At 43.5% G+C, this 18,254-nt stretch overlaps 1 protein-coding gene across 4 annotated transcripts in view; it reads left to right on the top strand.

Annotated features, from left to right (window-relative positions):
- The first annotated feature begins 835 nt into the window (after positions 1 to 835).
- The window catches only part of ADRA1A (adrenoceptor alpha 1A), a 105,294-nt gene continuing 87,875 nt past the window's right edge, over positions 836 to 18,254 (top strand). For 2 of the 4 annotated variants that reach the window (XM_032288586.1, XM_032288587.1), the window contains exons 1-2: positions 841 to 1,236; positions 2,819 to 4,376. In XM_032288586.1, the coding sequence (XP_032144477.1) occupies positions 3,494 to 4,376 (883 nt within the window). In that variant the 5' untranslated portion in view covers positions 841 to 1,236; positions 2,819 to 3,493. Of the gene's footprint in view, positions 1,237 to 2,818; positions 4,377 to 18,254 lie in introns of all 4 variants that reach the window. The other 2 variants (XM_032288585.1, XM_032288589.1) reach the window with 2 other exon arrangements.

Genomic DNA, 18,254 nt, shown 5'->3' with positions numbered 1-18,254 from the left:
GGACCCAGTAAATAAGAACATTCAATTTTGTCTGAATCAATAAAAATGAAAGATGACGACTTAGGCGGTGGGAATCAGAGTGGGAAAAATTTTTATATGCTCCAATATCCTGAAACACATATGACTTTATTCAATCATAAGGTAAACAAAGTATGGAATTTGCAAGGAAAAGGTAATAAGAATGGTGGTGCCAGCTTTTCATATTCCAGCTATTAATGAATTAAAGAGAAGTAGCACTCCTGAAAGGATATCATTTTTTCAAGAAAATTGGAAAAGAATGTGTGGCATTTAAAAAATACTAAACTCTGCGGCCATAATTCTCTTAAAATTCATTTGTCTAAAGAAATTAGAAGTGGATCATATTAAATAAGGCTTAGATATGTTCACTTTATCTTCCTGAAAATATAATTTCATTACAATCGGATTTATCAAATTTATCTGATTTTACTTGCTATTTAAAATACCTTATAATTTACTTGCATATTTGGAATAACAATATTCTTAATATGCTTCTTGATTTTTAACAAAGCCTAGGCCAAATGTTAATCAAATCAAGCTGTTCAAAGTTACTTTGTAGCACATTTCCTTTGAACACATCATACACACAGCAATATCTAGCAAGGGTGTCGATTTTTCTTTATTTTTAAAATCAGACCACTTAAAGAAGTTATTTACTACAAATGACTCTACACATTCGCGCGCGCGCGCGCGCTCACACACACACACACACACACACACACACACACACACACACACACACCTTTTTAAAGAAACGTTAGAACCCAACCCCCTCTAGGCAGAGGGAAAACATTACAGCTGTACAAGCACTTATGCCTGTTGCCTTAGAGTAATACGGTAGCAGCAGCAGATTACGGTACTAGCTGGGCTACTGCCTGTGTTACGTCAGCGAGAGCTGCAAAGTTCCTTGCCATTCTTTTCTGGTGTCGGGGAGCTGAATATTAAAAGGGTGATTGTAGAGTTATCGCTTATCTGTATTTTTTTTCTTTCCCTATTTTGACTCTTTTTTTTTAAATGCAGGTAAAGTGACAGAGGGCCAGGGGCTTACGGACATTGGTGGTGGAGGGGTGAGTCAGCGGGTGCAAAAGGACGAGGATTTGGTTCCTCCGAGAGACGGTCCCCTCTCCGCCTCCAGAGAAGAGGCAGGCAGTTCCCGGGACCCAAGCTGGGTCCGCCTCCCCAGCGAGCGAGCGGTTGAATCAGCAGCGGCGCTTCAAGGTGAGTGCGCGGGGCCGGCGTCCCGCAGGGCCGAGTGGGTGAGGGCAGACCTCCCCAGCCGTCTGGAGAGACGGAACCCCCACTTTTCCCAGCGCCTCCCGCTTTTCCCACTAGATTTTATACCGGCCCCCCACGCCACCTCCGAATCCCTTACACATTCTGCGAAGTTGCCTTCTACTTAACAAGTGTCCTTTTAACCCTGTGTTGATCACCCGAGGTAGGAGGAAAAGGGTTTCTGCAATGGCACGTTTTTAATACCACCTGTGAGATCTTGAACTTGCATTTTTGATTTATTATTTATTTATTTATTTGAGACAGAGTCTCACTCTGTCAACCAAGCAGGAGTGCAGTGGCACGACCTCGGCTCACTGCAACCTCCGCTTTCCCGGGTTCAAGCGATTCTCCTGCCTCAGCCTCCCAAGTAGCTGGGATTACAGGCGCGTGCCACCACACCGGCTAATTTTTGTATTTTTACTAGAGACGGGGGTTTCACCATGTTGGCCAGGCTAGTCTCGAACTCCTGACCTCGTGATCCGCCGCCTTGGCCTCCCAAAGTGGTGGGATTACAGGTGTGAGCCACCGGGCCCGGAGAACTTGCGATTTTAACAAGAGTCTTTTTGCCCTAGTCCCGCCTCAGGGCCCAATCCCAGAAGGCAAGGTGGGCTCTTTCTCACGCCCTCCGAGTTCCTGCGGTCGGTTAGCAGTTGTGGAAACCCAGGTTTCTTGTGTAGATGGTGGCCCCCAGACCAGAAAATCCAAGGCGGCCCCCACCTGCTGGTATGCCGGCTTAATGTTTAAGCCTGCAAAATCCGCAGTGACTGTCCCTTGCAAAGCTCCCTCTGCGGAGGAACGTCCTCTCCCCACATCCCCCAGCAGTCCTGCTGCGGCTGGCAGCTGGAGCCCTTCGGGTGGCCAACGGTGAGGATTGCAAAGGCATCGTGGACAGACCTGGGTCGCGTTCAGCGCTCTGGTCTCTCCCGGCTTTGCTCGGGACCTGGCTCTCAGGACTGCTTGGCTGGTGGACACACCGGCGCGCCCTGCACACCCGAGTGAGAATTCCACCGGCGTGGGCGTGAGCGTGAGTGTGCGCATGGTCCTGGCCCTGCGGTCCCTGGGTCGCAGCAGCTCCCTCTCCCAGGCCGACCCCTCCAGGTGACTGCCAGGCAACCTGTTCTAATGGACACCGAGCACATCCTCGGAATTCCCTGGCTAAATCGGTGCAACACACTCGCAACGGCAATCGCCCCTCGGTGGCTTAGGGGATTTTAATTTCGCGGTACCCACGCACGCAATCCAGCCTTTGAGCGCTGGAGCCTGGGGTTTGGAGGATTTGTTTTTGTTTGTCGCTTCGGATCCTGAACTCCAGCAGAGGTGACGCGGTAGAGCACGCGAGGCAGGTTCCCAGTGGTGTGGGCGCGAGATGCGCTCCGCAGTCGCCTCCTCTGCAGCGGGGCTAAGTGGCCTGTGGACCGCAGAGCCAGCCCTGAGCCCGGCTGGCGTCTCGCAGCCCGTTGACCTGAGCACGGTCTCTCTCCCTGGGGCGCCTAGCTCACAGCCCGCCTTTCTCTTTGCACTCTTTCAGGTGGATGCGGTCAAACGATGCCCACAGCAGCCTGGGTCTCGGCATATATTTCACATCCACGTCCCCTGCCCCGCACGCCTAGAAGCTGCAGCGAGCAAGAGCCCTCAGTGGGGCAGCTCAAAATGTAGATAACTGCGGGCCGGGAGCAGCGCCCAGATGCCATCGGTTCCTGCCTTTGAGCGTCGACGGCTGATCTGTTTGCTGGGGAGACTGGCGCTGGAGTTTTGAATTCCGAATTATGTGCAAAATGCTGAATCTTCCCCCAACCAGGACGAGTCAGACAGTGTGGAGAAGCAGACTCTCACTCTCGTAATTCTTGGATTGCATGTTGCACGGAGTCTCTCTCCTGTATCTTCTCACCCAGCCTCGGGTAGGGAGGGAGTCGGGGTCCCGGGTCAGGCCAGCCCAGCAGGTGGAGAGAGTTCCCGGCCGTCCCGCGCGCCCCTGGCCATGTCGCCTTTCATGCCCTGCCCCTTCGCGTGGCCTTCTGAGGGTTCCCAGGGCTGGCCAGGGTTGTTTCCCAACCGCGCGTGCACTCTCACCCCCAGCGAAACCCAGCTGGCAAGGCTCCCTTCAGCGGAGACCTTTTGATTCCCCGCTCCCGCTCTCCCTCCACCGCGCCAGCCCGGGGGTTGGCCCTGGAGAGCCGGACCTCTCCCGGCCCCGGCTGGGACCATGGTGTTTCTCTCCGGAAATGCTTCCGACAGCTCCAACTGCACCCAACCGCCGGCACCGGTGAACATTTCCAAGGCCATTCTGCTCGGGGTGATCTTGGGGGGCCTCATTCTTTTTGGGGTGCTGGGGAACATCCTAGTGATCCTCTCCGTGGCCTGTCACCGACACCTGCACTCAGTCACTCACTACTACATCGTCAACCTGGCGGTGGCCGACCTCCTGCTCACCTCCACGGTGCTGCCCTTCTCTGCCATCTTCGAGGTCCTAGGCTATTGGGCCTTCGGCAGGGTCTTCTGCAATATCTGGGCGGCAGTGGACGTGCTGTGCTGTACCGCGTCCATCATGGGGCTCTGCATCATCTCCATTGACCGCTACATCGGCGTGAGCTACCCGCTGCGCTACCCCACCATCGTCACCCAGAGGAGGGGTCTCATGGCTCTGCTCTGCGTCTGGGCACTCTCCCTGGTCATCTCCATCGGGCCCCTGTTCGGCTGGAGGCAGCCAGCCCCGGAGGACGAGACCATCTGCCAGATCAACGAGGAGCCGGGCTACGTGCTCTTCTCAGCGCTGGGCTCCTTCTACCTGCCGCTGACCATCATCCTGGTCATGTACTGCCGCGTCTACGTGGTGGCCAAGAGGGAGAGCCGGGGCCTCAAGTCCGGCCTCAAGACCGACAAGTCGGACTCGGAGCAAGTGACGCTCCGCATCCATCGGAAAAACGCCCCAGCAGGAGGCAGCGGGGTGGCCAGCGCCAAGACCAAGACGCACTTCTCGGTGAGGCTCCTCAAGTTCTCCCGGGAGAAGAAAGCGGCCAAAACGCTGGGCATCGTGGTGGGCTGCTTCGTCCTCTGCTGGCTGCCTTTTTTCTTAGTGATGCCCATTGGTAAGTCTTGACCACCCCTCACTTTAGCATTTGGGGGCCTTCACCCTCCTCCCCTTCTGGTACCCCAAACTCCCAGTGGGAGAGTGGAAGGATTAGCATTTCAAACAGCACAGCTCTAGGGCAATTAGACAAGTTTCCCCTGTTGAAATGTGAGTTTTCATTCTCTTTCTAGTCCACTCTTATTTATATTAGGTCCTTGAGCACTTTTTCAACTGTAAAGTGCCTTCCAACTGATGCAGATTAATTGGTCTCTTTAATAAGAATGTCAACTTTTCTTTATGCCTTTTATGCCTATAAGCACGTGTTTAATTTAAATGTATCTGCTCTCTCTATTCTCAGAGTCTCCAGCAAGTGCTTAGGCTGAGGGTGGAATACCATTTTCTCTCTGCTACAGAATGCAAATTCTCTTGGCCTGAAAATAAGTGCCATGCTTATTTGGGACAAATGCGTGATTTTATTATTGCATTAGGTTATTCATAAGGGTTTGTTTAATGGTATGTTTATATTCTATATCTGTGCTAATTTTATTTTCTGGATTCAGCATGGAAAGGATTATGGTGAGCCAGTAAGGAAAAATGATTTTATGTCCAAACCAATTTAAGCCTTAATAATTAATCTTGTTTCCAATAAGTACTTATTTTTTAATTTTAATAGTAAGTATTAAAACAAACATTTCTCTTATCCAAAATCATCCAGGAAGTTGCAGATGACACTGTTTGAAAATAATACAGTACACATAATGTTACAAATCCAATTTTTGCAGATGCTAAATTAGCTGTTGTCAAAATTAATTAGCTCGTTATAAGTATCAGCAAGCTGATCCACTTAGAATAGTATCTCCTTCAATGAGATCCCAAAATGGTTGTGTGCTATTTTTAGTTTGTAAGCTCAAATATAGACCCAAACATTGATTATCCACAAACTCTGAAAAAACAAAACATCATGGGAAGCATTAATAAAAGTCCATCTCAAGTGCTTTACGGCCTAGTTTAAATGACATGTACTTAAAGTACTTTATTTTGCAACTCTGTGGAATAATAGCAACTATTTCTTTGTACTGTTTATGTTCCAGACATTTTCCTAAGTTTTTTATTTCATTAGTCTTCTCAACAACTCAGTGAGGTATGCAGAATTATCCTGCAATCACAGGTCGTGGGAAGGGATTCTTCAGGTTCTGATACCATGACCACCAGCCCTGGATAGCTATTTAAGTGTGTGTCAAAATTAAATAAAATTAATACTCAGTTCCTCAATTCCTCAGCCCCACTGACCACCTCCTAAAGTGCTCAATAGCCACATGTGGCCAGTGACTACTGTTTTAGACAGCAGAGATACAGGTCATTTGTATCACTGCAGAAATGTCTGTCCTGAGCTGCCAAAGAGGCCCTCCTAATCCAACACCTGGCGTTCCACTGTGCCTGCCTGTCAGAATCACTAACTCTGCTCCTGGAAATACATCACAACTTTGAAATTATAAAAATTACACTCTTTACCTGAGCCCCTTTGCACATTTATTCACACATCTGCTTGCTCAACAAGTATTTGTGGACCTTTCATTCCATGCACTTTGGATGAACAGGGCAGAAACGTTCTTGCCAATGAGAAGTTTGCATTTGGAAAGGATAGCCATAAGCCAATGAATGTATCCTGAAAAATCAAGGATCAGCAAGTACTATCAAAAACTGGACAGGATGAGAAGTTAGAAAATGACAAAGACAATGAGAGCCTGCCTTAGTGGTTGGTGAGGAAAATTCTGTCTAAAGAGGTGATGTTTGAGCAGAGTCCTGACTGTACTGAAGCGCAAAGCTTGCAAGATCTAGGAAGAAGAGCTTCCTGGGCAGAGGGAACAGTGAGTACACAGATGGGAAAAAGCCTGACCTGTTCAGTGAAGATCACAGAGGTCAGTATGGCTCAACTACAGACAGGGAGGGGGCAGTCAAGTTCAAGAAGAGATTGGGGAGGTAGACAACACCAAAGTCATGTGGGGTATTTTAGGCTAAAGTAAAATTTGCATATTATTCTAATTGTGATGGGAAGTCATTCAGGGGTGTTTAGCAGGTGAGTGGCTGGTCACATTTGTATTTTTAAAGGATCATTCTGGTTGTGGGGGGGGGAGAAATGAGCTGACTGGGGACAAGAGCAGAAGCAGAGACTAGTTAAAAGGCATTGAGGAGATAGAGGTAGTGACATCTTGGACTCAGGTGGGACAGGTAGAGGTGGTAAGAAGTGATCAGATTCAGCACTTATTTTAAAGGTAGAGTTGATGAGTTTGGACAATGGTGTGAGAAAAAGGGAGGTTTAGGGCCTGAACAGCTGAGTAAATAGTAACGCATTTTACTAAGTTACAGGGTTACCAGGGGCTGCAGGGAGTGAGAAGTAGGAGTCTTTATTTTGTATACACTGTGTTGAGAAGCATTTAATAGACACAGAAGTAGCCATGCTAAGTAGGGAGTTAGATACTGTACATAGATTTGGAGCTTAGAGAGGAGGCTGGCTACAGGTATAAACTTGGGATATATCAACATCTTTAAAGCTACAGGGATGGAGATATTGACAAGAAAGAAGATAAAGAGAGGAAAGAAAGATAAGAACAGAGCATCTGGGGAATTCTGATACTTGGGGATCAGGAAAAAGAGGAGGAACAACCAGCAAACAAGATTGCAAAGCAGTAGCCAGGGAGAAGAAAAATCAAGAGAGTGCAATGTCCTCCAAGGCAGGAGTAATCAACTGTAGCACACACAGCTGAGAGGTCAGATTAGAAGAGGACTGGAAGGCAACATTGGATTTGGCAGTAAGCAGGTCCTTAGCGATAGGAGGAAGTTTTGTGAGGCTCACAGCTCCAGGGGCATGATGGAACCAAAAGCCCGACTGTGTAACTTTCTAGAAAGAACAAAGGATGAAAAAAGTGGGAACAGGGAAAATAGACAACTTTTGTGAAAGGTTTTGCTAGACAGTGGAGCTAGGAAGTGTGCTGTAGCTGGAGGGGTGTAGAGAGAGCTGTCAATGGTGGGAAGTGGGGATATGACATGATATTTGCATTCTGACGGGCATGGTGACATAGAGAGGCACTGATGGGATAGGCAAGAGAGGAGACGGGAGTCAGTGCCCAAGGGAAGCACTGGGAAGTGACAGTGAAAGCAAAGTACGTGAGCCCTGAGGCACTTAGAGATGGAGGGAGGGAGAGAGTGATCTCTTCAGGATATGTTTATGTCCTCAGCGAAATATGAAGGGAGATCATCAGCTAAGAGTGAGGCGTGAATGGGAAATGATGGCAGTTTGTGCAGCAGAGAAGGTGTGAAAGATTCATCTTTTAGAGTAAACATAGTATGGAAGTTCAGTAGAGGCACTCGGAAGTCCTGAGGCCTATTTGCGATTTATGGTCATAACATTAAAGTAGAGCAGTCAGGAGGGTTGTGTGTTTTTGTCTAACAGCTAAGTAGCTGAGGGATGCTGGAGGCATTGCTGAGGACTGACTATGAGTCTCCGAGAATGTGTTTGTGAAGAGACACAGACTCAGTCATGCTGGGGAGCATCCACAGCCAGTTGGTAGAAGGAGCCAGGGTGACGATGGGTTGCCTGGGATTTTGGAGTCTGGGTGGTGACTGAGCTATGTAGGGAGATGAGAAACAATAGCATGGGTCCTGGAGTCATCTAGGGGAGGTAGACACTCTGTCTAATCATAGCCCACTCTTGGATCTGCTCTCCCAGGGAGTCAGAAGTGTGGAGGAGAAGATGTTGTGGTGGAGAGAAGTAGGAGCCCTCAGAATCAGTTTGCTTCCTTTAAATCCTAGTAAGATGCCAGACATGGTGGCTCATGCCTGTAATCCCAGCACTTTGGGAGACAGAACAGGTGGATCACTTGAGGTCAGGAGTTTGACACCAGCCTGGCCAACATGGTGAAACCTCATCTCTACCAAAAACACAAAAATTAGCTGGGCATGGTGGTCCATGCCTGTAATCCCAGCTACTTGGTAGGCTGAGGCTGGAGAATCACTTGAATCCAGGAGAGAGGGGTTGCAGTGAGCAAAAAAAAAAAAAAAAGTGATATGACAGGAGGGAAGTAGGGAACACACAGTTCACAGGGTCTGAGTAGCTGCTCAGGTATGCAAAGGATTCCTAAACCTGTCAATCTGTGCTCCCCAATTTCCTCCTGACACAAATTGAGTAAGAGATGATTTCTTCCAAGAACGTACCGCCTGTGTGATAAGCACCAGGCTCTGAGCTACACAAAATAAAAAAAGATGAGTAAAGTACAGTGCCCTCAGGTCCTCACAGTCTAGTTAAGGAGACAATTTGTCAACAATTAATTCAAGTCTGTGAGATTGGTGCTCAGAGTGATATTACATGGTGCTCAGGATGGCGCTCAGAGTGACATTATTACAGTGCTAAGGAGTATAGCAGTGAACTGTCTGATGGTCACTGAGAAGTTTCTACAAGCATGGCCATTAACAGAGCAGAGACTTAAAGAAGATGGCACTATTTTAGCTGCGTCACCAACTAGATGTTTTAAGCTTTTTCTTTATTAACTGTCTTAAGTATGAGTTTCATGCAAAATGTGAACAGAAGAATAAATATACTATCATATTATTATACACAAGGGACATACATTCTTAAATATGATGTGCTGTTTTAGAAAGAAGAGGATGTCAGTCTGCACTAGGCTGCAGGAGAGAAAAGGGATTAAAAACTAAAACCAAAGCAGGGATGAGTGTGCTAAGCACAGCTGAGAAGTGAAACACCCATGTTTAATAGGGACTGACCCAGGAAACTCAGGTGGGTAGGCTATTTGATTGTGAAGGTCCTTCCTGTATATTGTGAGAAGTCTCATATTCCCTTTTCCCCAAGCTTACCCCCACTGAGTCCGGGTTGCTTGCTGCATTGAATAGCCTGAGTGTTGGGAGGAATCTGACTTGCCTGTTTCCAAGTCTAAATCTTGCTAGTCTTGTTCCCTTTTTGCGTCCTAAATGTTTGGTTGAAATTCAGAACCCCTTCAAGGGAGGGAGGTCCCATGAAAGGTTGTCGGCAGTCATTTCTAATGTGAGGTGGCTAGCAGTCATTTATACTTTGGAGCAAATCCTTTCAAAAAGCAAATTTTGGTCATGGAGATGAGTAGAAAGACTATGAAGATGTTAGCCTTTGACATACAAAAAAGAAGGAAGGATGAGGACTCTGTTTCCCGGGAAGCTCGAGCACCTCAAGTCTGGGAATCATCTTTGCTGATTTCATCCCATGTCTAGAGCCCACTAGTTCCAGAGGCAGTGTGCTGCTGACTGGAGAAACTGCTGGCCTGAGATTTAAACCTAGGCTTCTCTTTTCTATAACGGGGGGTGTCATATAGGTCAGCTGCCCAGCATAGTGCCCACCACAGAGTAAATGGCAATGAACTTTCATCTTACCAGAATTCAAATGATTCACAGACCATTACTGATGTATGTCAACACACAGATGTTGTCATGAGGGGTGGATGTCCTTGGCATTCTGAGAAATGGGAAGTACTGGAAAGAAGAAGATGGAGCAGGCAACATTCACGGAAAACATAGTTATATGTCTGAATTCTGAATATGTTATCTGAGTTAAACACAAAATCCAGCATTATTATAGGACCTAAGCCATTGATTGCTATTGCCACTGAATCAAAGGAGGCAGTATTGGGCTGAGATGTGGCTTACATACACACAGAATATTTGAGAATTATGTTTATAAATGAACAGAAGGCAGCACATTGATGGGGCAAGAGAATGTGTTTTAAGATTGGATGTTTGGGAAGGGCAGAGCTGGCAGGGGATTTCTCAAGTGGAGGTAGCAAGGCAGAGAATGATTCATTCATTCATTCATTCATTCAGCAGAATTTCACTGAGCATCTACAGTATACCAGGAAGCCATAGAATCACTGGAGATAAAGACACATAAATCCCTGCCCTAATGGAGCAGAACATCTGAACAATTAGATACCTAGGAAAGTTTTGAATGATGCTATATGAAAAATGACAAGGAAAAAGGACAAGTACATATAATGACTATGATAACTGCAAATCCTCTGTGGGTGCCTAAGATAACCAGGGGTTGAGGCTTGCTTCACTGCAGGTATAAAGGGAGCAGGCCCCTGGTTCTCATGCAAAAGGTTTACCTCTTAGAGATAGTGCTGTGAAGAGAAACTAATGCCATTAGGATTTATTTATTTATATTTTTAGTGACAGGATCTTATTCTTTCACCCAGACTGGAGGGCAGTGGTAATCATAGCTCACTGCAGCCTTGAACTCAAGTGATCCTCCCACCTCAGCCTCCTAAGTAACTGGAACTACAGGCATGCACCACCATGCCTGGATAACTTTTTATATTTTATTTTTATAGAGATGGGGTCTTGCTATGTTGTCCAGGCCGGTCTTGAGCTCCTAGGCTCAAGCAATCCTTGTCTTTTAGCCTCCCACAGCATTGGGATTATAGGCATGAGCAACCACACCTGGCTAGAATTTATTTTAAGATAAGAAGCCAGTGTTTCAGATACTCTTACTGTACCACAAACCATCCCAAAAGGTAGTGGCTTAAAGCAACAGCCATCTATGTCTCACAATTCTGTGGGCAGAAGGAAGTCAGCGCCCAGCTTGCCTGGCAGTTGAAGCTGGCCATGAGTCTTGGTGGCCTCTCTTCCCTCCATGGCCTAAACCACCTTTCTTATGGCATGGCAGTTCTCCCCCAAGAAAGCTGTGAGGCCTCTGAAGAGCTAAGCTAACATCTGGTCCAGCACCACTGCTGTTTCATTCTGCAGCCACAGCAAGTCAGGGGACCAGCCTAGGTTCAAGGGAAAGCCAGACGGACTCATCTCTTGGTGGGAGAGCAGCAGGTGCACGCAGGGAGGGCGGATCATTGTAGTCCTCTTACAGATCACTGACCTCCCAAGTGTGCCAAATTACTTTTCTCTCCCATCCATCATTTATACTGAGAACTTCCCACGTGCCAGGCTTCATGCAATGCACCAAGTAAAACCAGTTGGGGTTCCTGCCTCCCCGCAGGCTTCTAATCTCCAGAAGGAGACAGACATTAATCAGACAGCCACAAAAAGTTATCAAAAACTGTACAGAACAATGAAGGGAACATAAATGATGCCTTGAAAATATGTCCTGTGGCTAATGGTGGTCCTGGACTGGGAGGGTAGAAAGGTCTTGCCGGGAAGGAGGGCTTGACTATTGAACCCAGATCTATTGAATGAGTAGGTGTTTGTGGCAAAAATGGGGAGGTAGAGAAGAGAATGTGCAAAGACTCTAGTAAGGCTGGCTTAATGCTCATAATGGCTTTCTAGAAGGCTGCTGTGGCCAGAAACAATAGGCCAAGAGATAACTGGTGTCCAGTGAAGTTGGAAAGAAAAGAACCAGACTAAACAAGGCTTTATAGCCATTTATACAAGTTTGTGTTTTTATCCAAAGACAAGCAGGAATGACATGATTGAGTTTATACAACATTTCAAAGTATCAAAGCCTTAGTGAAAAGAAGATTGTGGATAGGCCAGTTGGGAGACCTTTATGCAGGACAGGGGAGCTGAATTCTGCCAAGTGCAATCCTTCTACTGTGCCATTTAAAAAACTTATTTCCGTGAGCTGCCACATCGTTCTGGAATGCCTCTTTTGTCACTGCCTTCAGAGCTTAGATTTATGAGAAAACCTTTCTCGTGATCAGAAATAGCATAACCGCACTTGGCTTTAAATTAATTTTGGCTCTTTCCACAAGACATTATCTGTCAATGAAGATTTACCATCATTTTCAAAAGAATGTGCTGCAGGCTCAGAAGGCGTCAACAATGAGCCCTAACAATGCTTTGAACAATAGCTGACTCTTTCAAGTCACACTATAGACAGGTGAGTTATTACTTGGATGGAGTAATAAACCTTAGTCACTTAGTAACAAAGTCATTCCTGTGTTCTGTCACCTCATGGTTTCATGGTGGATATGAAAACATTTTTCTAAGGCATTTTCTTTGTCTAACAAGTTTACTATATTTTAGCCCTGCTATTTGGTTTGCCAGTTTGATGCTTGTCTAGTTGGCTTTTCATTTTTTCCGCTTTGCATTTCTTCGCTATTTGAACATTTCTTTTTTTTTTTATTTTTCTTTCTTTTTTTCCTTTAAGTTCTTGGATACATGTGCAGAATGTGCAGGTTTGTTACATAGGTATACATGTGCCATGGTGGTTTGCTGCACCCGTCAACCCGTCATCTGGGTTTTAAGCCCCACATGCATTAGGTATTTGTCCTAATGCTCTCATTCTCCTTGCCCCCCAACCCCCAAGAGGCCCCAGTGTGTGAGGTTCCCCTCCCTGCATCCATGTGTTCTCATTTTGAACATTTTATATTTTTATCAGTCACTTATATTTCTCCTCTTATGAAACTGCCTATCTGTGCTTTTATGCCACTTTTTATACAGCAGTTTTTCTCTTTTTTTTAATTGGTAAGCTCATTTAATACATTGAAGATAAATAATTTCCTGTTTATCATAAATCCTGGGTTGTCGGTCTTCTCACACTGTATTCAGATGGGCCAAGAAAATGTAGCTTATTTTCCAAAATTTGATGTGATCTTTTCTACAAACTTCCATGGAAATACACATATGCATGCATTCACACACACACACACACACACACACACACACACACACACGCCCCCTGCACACACATGCACAAACACATGCACACACACAAACATGCATGCACACACACTTTTAGTTAAATCTAGTAAGCTATTCAAATCCAGTAACTTATGCATCATCTTTGCATATTCAGTCTCTTTTGGATGGCTTGGTGCCTTAGTCTACTCAGGCTGCTATAACAAAATGCCATCAACTGGGGGGTTTATAAACAACAGAATTTGTTTTTCACAGTCCTGGAGGCTGGAAGTCTGAGATCAAGGTACCAATAGATTTAATGTCTGAAGAGGGCCTACCTTCTGCTTCATGGAGAGCACCTTCTGGCTGTGTGCTCACTTGGTGGCACGAGTGAGGCAGCTCCCTGGGGCCTTTTTCTGCCTCACCTCCCAAAGGCCCCATTTCCTTATATCATCATATTGGGGGCTAGGATTCCAAAAAAGGAATTTCGGCAGGGTACAGACATTCAGACCACAGCACAGGGCCTTTCAGATCTGCCCTCTAACATGTTGACCAGGCCTAGGGGCTTACAAACCTCATAGTAGTCAGAGAGGGTTTGACTGTGACTCCATTGGTTCCTGGTGCCAGTGACACAGGGTCTGTTGCTTTTAGCCAGGGAGTTACTTTGTCCCTACAGCCCTGTGAACAACTTTGACAACCTCCTGCACCAAATTCTCAACAATGTTTCCATCCCAGTCTCAGGGTACAGAGAGCCCAGTGGGTTCCTTCCACACCACGCTCTCTGACTCACCACGCTGGCTGCCACATTCACAGGTGTGGCGGCTCTCATGTAAAGAACCGAGAATCCAAGAATGGAGAAGGGGAGTAAGAACCTCTGCCTCCGTCTTTAACTTGAAGCATTTTTTTGTTACAGGCAGGATCTTGCTCTGTCACCTAGGCTGGACTGCAGTGGCACAATCATGGCTCACTGCAGCCTAGAACCCCTGGGATCAACTGATCCTCTCTTCTCAGCCTCCTGAGTAGTTGGAACTACGGAAGTGGACCCCTGTGCCCAGCCAATCTTTAAGCATCCCTACCATTCTTGTTGAGAGAGAAAGAGCTCAGAACAAATGCCCACTGTCTCTTTCTACCTTCTTCCCTACATTTCTCACAGTCCCTCAGGGAAGACAGGGAAGTCTTTCCTCTTCCTTTTTCTGGCTAGAGGGGTCACTCCCCCTTTTTTCCACCTTCTATGGAATGGCAAAGGCAAGTGGATGGCAGAAAGAGAGAGGTTTACTGAGAAAGCAAAAAAGATGAGGAGTATTTTTAAACAGTATAATCCTTATACATACTTAAAACTATCTTTTCCACTTGGCTATTTGCATTCTGTTGTTTTATGGTTTTTTACAAATATTAGGACATTTAAAATTTTTATGTAGTCAAATATTTTCCTTTGCTTTTTCATGGAATGTGCCTTCTCAGGGATGCTCAGAGAGACCTTCACAATGTGAGTCTATTTCCTCCTCATTCTTTTGGAGCATCGTTTGTAATCTACCTGGAATTCGGGTTCATATTTTACTAGATTATACCTCACTGTATGTATTTTGAAACAGTTAACCAGATAGTTTCAAAAGACCAAATAATCTATCATTTCCTCTCTTATTTGGAAAACTACATTTGTTATATTAAAAAGAATTTCACATCTATTTTGGAACACACTCACTTTTTTTCCATTTATTTGTCTCTCTGCTCTAGTATTGCTGTCACATTATTTTAATGACTGTGGTTGCATAATACATTTTAATATTCTTCTAGTTTAAGGCCTGGACAGATATTCTTTTTCAAAATTATTTTGTCTATTCTTGTACATTCATACTGCCAGGAAAACTCTGGACTCACTTTGTCACTTCATTTACTTCCCAAACTACTTTTGAACTGTTGTTTACACTTTACTTTTAATCACATCTGCTAATACCTCATGGAAAATTGATTATAACAATGAAGTTGGGAAAGGCTGCTTTGATATTTTGGCAGATATGACACTGTTCATTGATTTTAGATTGATATACTTCATCATATCAAAAAATTTATTTCTATAGTTTATAGAACTATACAGATCTAGATTTAAAATGTATTTTGTTTGCATTTTTAATACAATTCAATCAAAAATGAATTATTAATTTTGTTAAATTACACATTTGCTTTACTGATATCCATCCATATCTGTTTTCATTGACATTGATTTGATAAAATTTTATTTCATATTATTAACCTATCCATGTATTCTTGGATTAAATTCTACTCTGTCAAGTGACATTACCCTTCTTCATGTTGCTGTATCACAGGAAATATTTCACTTTTCATTTGCATCTGTATTTCTGTGTGAAATTAGTCTATTGTTTTATTTTAATCCACTGCCTTTCTTGCATTTTGGTAGCAGGTTTATGTTAATTTCACAAAGCAAATTGTGACACTTTTTATTTTTTTTTCTACGATCTGTAACAGTTTAAATAGCATAAGAATTATGTGTTCCTTGAAGGTTTGAAAAACTTGCCCATAAAACATTCAGGCCCAGCTCCTTTTATGGATGCAATTCTTTGAGACTGGTTTCTATTTCTTCCATGGATAGTGGTCTATTCTGATTGTCAGATTTGATAATCTTTATTTTCTTATTTTCCGTTTGCCTTCTCATTGAGGTTCAAGTTTTTCGCATAGACTTCTACATGAAATTCTGTAACATTTTATTTCTTTGCTATCTTTCTTCTTTTTGTCTTCACTCAAACTTTCTGAAAGCCTGTATATTTTGTTTTTTTCAAAGAATCCCAGTCCTGAATTTATTAGTCATTTTAATCTCTTTTCCAGTACATTAATGTAATCTCTAGAGATTTCTCCCTTTTATTTTCTGGTTATATTTTGCTCTTCAATATTATCTTAACCAGAATGTTTAGTTCGTGTATTTTAATTCTTTCCTGTCTAAAATTAAAAACAATCCAAGCTGTACATTCGCTTCTAAGCAAAGTTTAGTTTCTTCCCGTATGTGTGGGTAGGCAGCGCTCTCATCCAATCACTGTCTTTCTGCTTTTACTATTTACTGTCCTTCTCCTGCGTAGATAGGAAAGGATTTGTTGTGTTGTTTGTTCATTTGAAAATAATTGGCAATTTTCTCTCTTACATTCCCAAATTTAATTTCTAATTAACTGCACTGTGGTCAGAGTGTGAACTCAGTAATTTTTAGTTTATGGAGCCTATTGAGATTTTCTTAATGACTTAATATACACACACACTTAATAGATTTAATTTTTAATGTGTATATTAACTAAATATTAATATTGTTGTCTTCCAGATTTTCTTTATCCATTCATCTTTAACTATCTCACCTTTATCTATTATCTACTTTATTTGTCAAATATTGAGAGAGGCATGATAAAGTTTCCCTTTGCTACCGGGTTTCTTCCAATTATTTCTTACATTTTTAACAAGTTTTGCTTTATATATGTTTATGCTGTTCCTTCCTGCATAAAAGATCAAGTCAATAATATCTTTATTTAAAGATAGACTTTTTGTTCTATTTAATTATTTTTCCTGGATATGCACATTTGAAAAAAATTAATATTTCAACCTCTAATCTATTTTTGTTCACATTAGCTCATCTTTTTAAATATCAGCTTGTGTATTTCACATCAAATGGGTTTCTCATAATCCATGTCTCCAATCTGGGTATTTGTCATTAATAAGGATTTAACTATTTTTCATTTATCGCAACAGATTATTTGGTGTGATTTTTGTCATCTTATATGCTTTCTGATGCTATGCTTCCTTCGTTTTCACTATTTTCAGTCTTTCATAAAATGGGTCATTTTTTTCTTTGCTTTTTAATTCTGTGGTAGTTTGGAAAGCTTGTCTCCTGCTTTCTATTTTACTAGACATTACTTTTGAGCTTTTCAAAAACAAGTTTAAACCTTCAGTTCTTGTTTACTGTTACTCCACCACCTACCTTTGCCCACGGAAGCTAAGAAGTTTAGCACACTCTAATTTTCTCTTCTCCTTAAAACCTCTACCTTTTAGTTAATAAAATAGTGCATTTTAAATCTACATTATTTTCATTAAATTTTGCATTGCCTCTCCTGTCTTTTATATCTTTCTATAGTTTACTGATTGTCCTCCTGTTATATATTATCATTTACTCACTCCTGTGCTCTAGATTTTTCTTACTCTCCCAGATGGAGCAGACTTGAGCAAACCATGGCCTGCTTTTGTGAGTCAAATTCTACCAGCTGGGTTGGCCATGCCCTGCAATGGACATATTATCTGTGGTGCTTCCATGTGACAGTAGCGGTCTTGGGTAGATGCTACAGAGACTGTATGGCCCACAAAGTTTAAAATATTAATTATTATATTAGAGAAGACTAAAGCACCAAACATTTCATTCACCAATAAAGATATAAGCAAAGTCCATGTGCAGTGACTCACACCTGTAATCCCAGCAATTTGGGAGGTCGAGGTAGGCAGATCACTTGAGGCCAGGAGTTTGAGACCAGCCTAGCCAACACAGCAAAACCCAGTATCTATTAAAAATACAAAAATTAGTCAGGCATGGCGACACACACCTGTAATTCTAGCTATTCGGAAGGCTGAGGCACAAGAATCACTTAAACCCAGGAGGCGAAGGTTACAGTAAGCCAAGATTTCCACACTGCACTACAGCCCGGGCAAAAGAGCAAGACTCTGTCCCTGATAACAACAACAAAAAAGATATTAACAAAACGTATTTTCTCAGCCCTTACAGGCCTGAGCCTTAACACATGAAAGACAAGAATTTATGTGACATAGAATACAAGTGGGCTTTGTTTTATGTTTTTTTGCATTTCAAAATACTCTTTTTCCTTTTTCATTTCTTGGCATTTAATGCTTCAAAAATGATGTGAGGTCCCCTTGATTATTGTTTTTGTCAAGTATTCTCTTTATGTATTTATTTTTCAACCAAGATGCTGATAAAATTTTTTCTCTATTAAATTGAAAAAATATATCTCCTGGGGACTTCTGTTTGGGGTAACTTTTCATTGCTGTTGCCTGAGACCCAGTGCACCCTTTGCTCTGAAGGCAAAGGCAGCCTCCTTTGATGATCATGTCCTCTGCTCTGCTCTTCCTCTTGGAATTTCAATTCCTATACCTGCCCTCTTTTTCTTTTGCATTTCTCTCTCATTAGTCACTTTTTACTATTTTCTTAATTTCCATTTGAATTTCTCAAGTTCCTATTCCACTTTACTTATTCGGTTTTTGCAATACACAATCTCCATATTCCCGCCAT

Source organism: Sapajus apella, unplaced genomic scaffold (genome assembly GCF_009761245.1).
Source record: "Sapajus apella isolate SASKATOON/1434 unplaced genomic scaffold, GSC_monkey_1.0 scaffold21, whole genome shotgun sequence".
NCBI lineage: Eukaryota > Metazoa > Chordata > Mammalia > Primates > Cebidae > Sapajus > Sapajus apella.
Note: the sequence above shows the minus strand (reverse complement) of the source record. Positions and strands in the feature narration are given on the sequence as shown.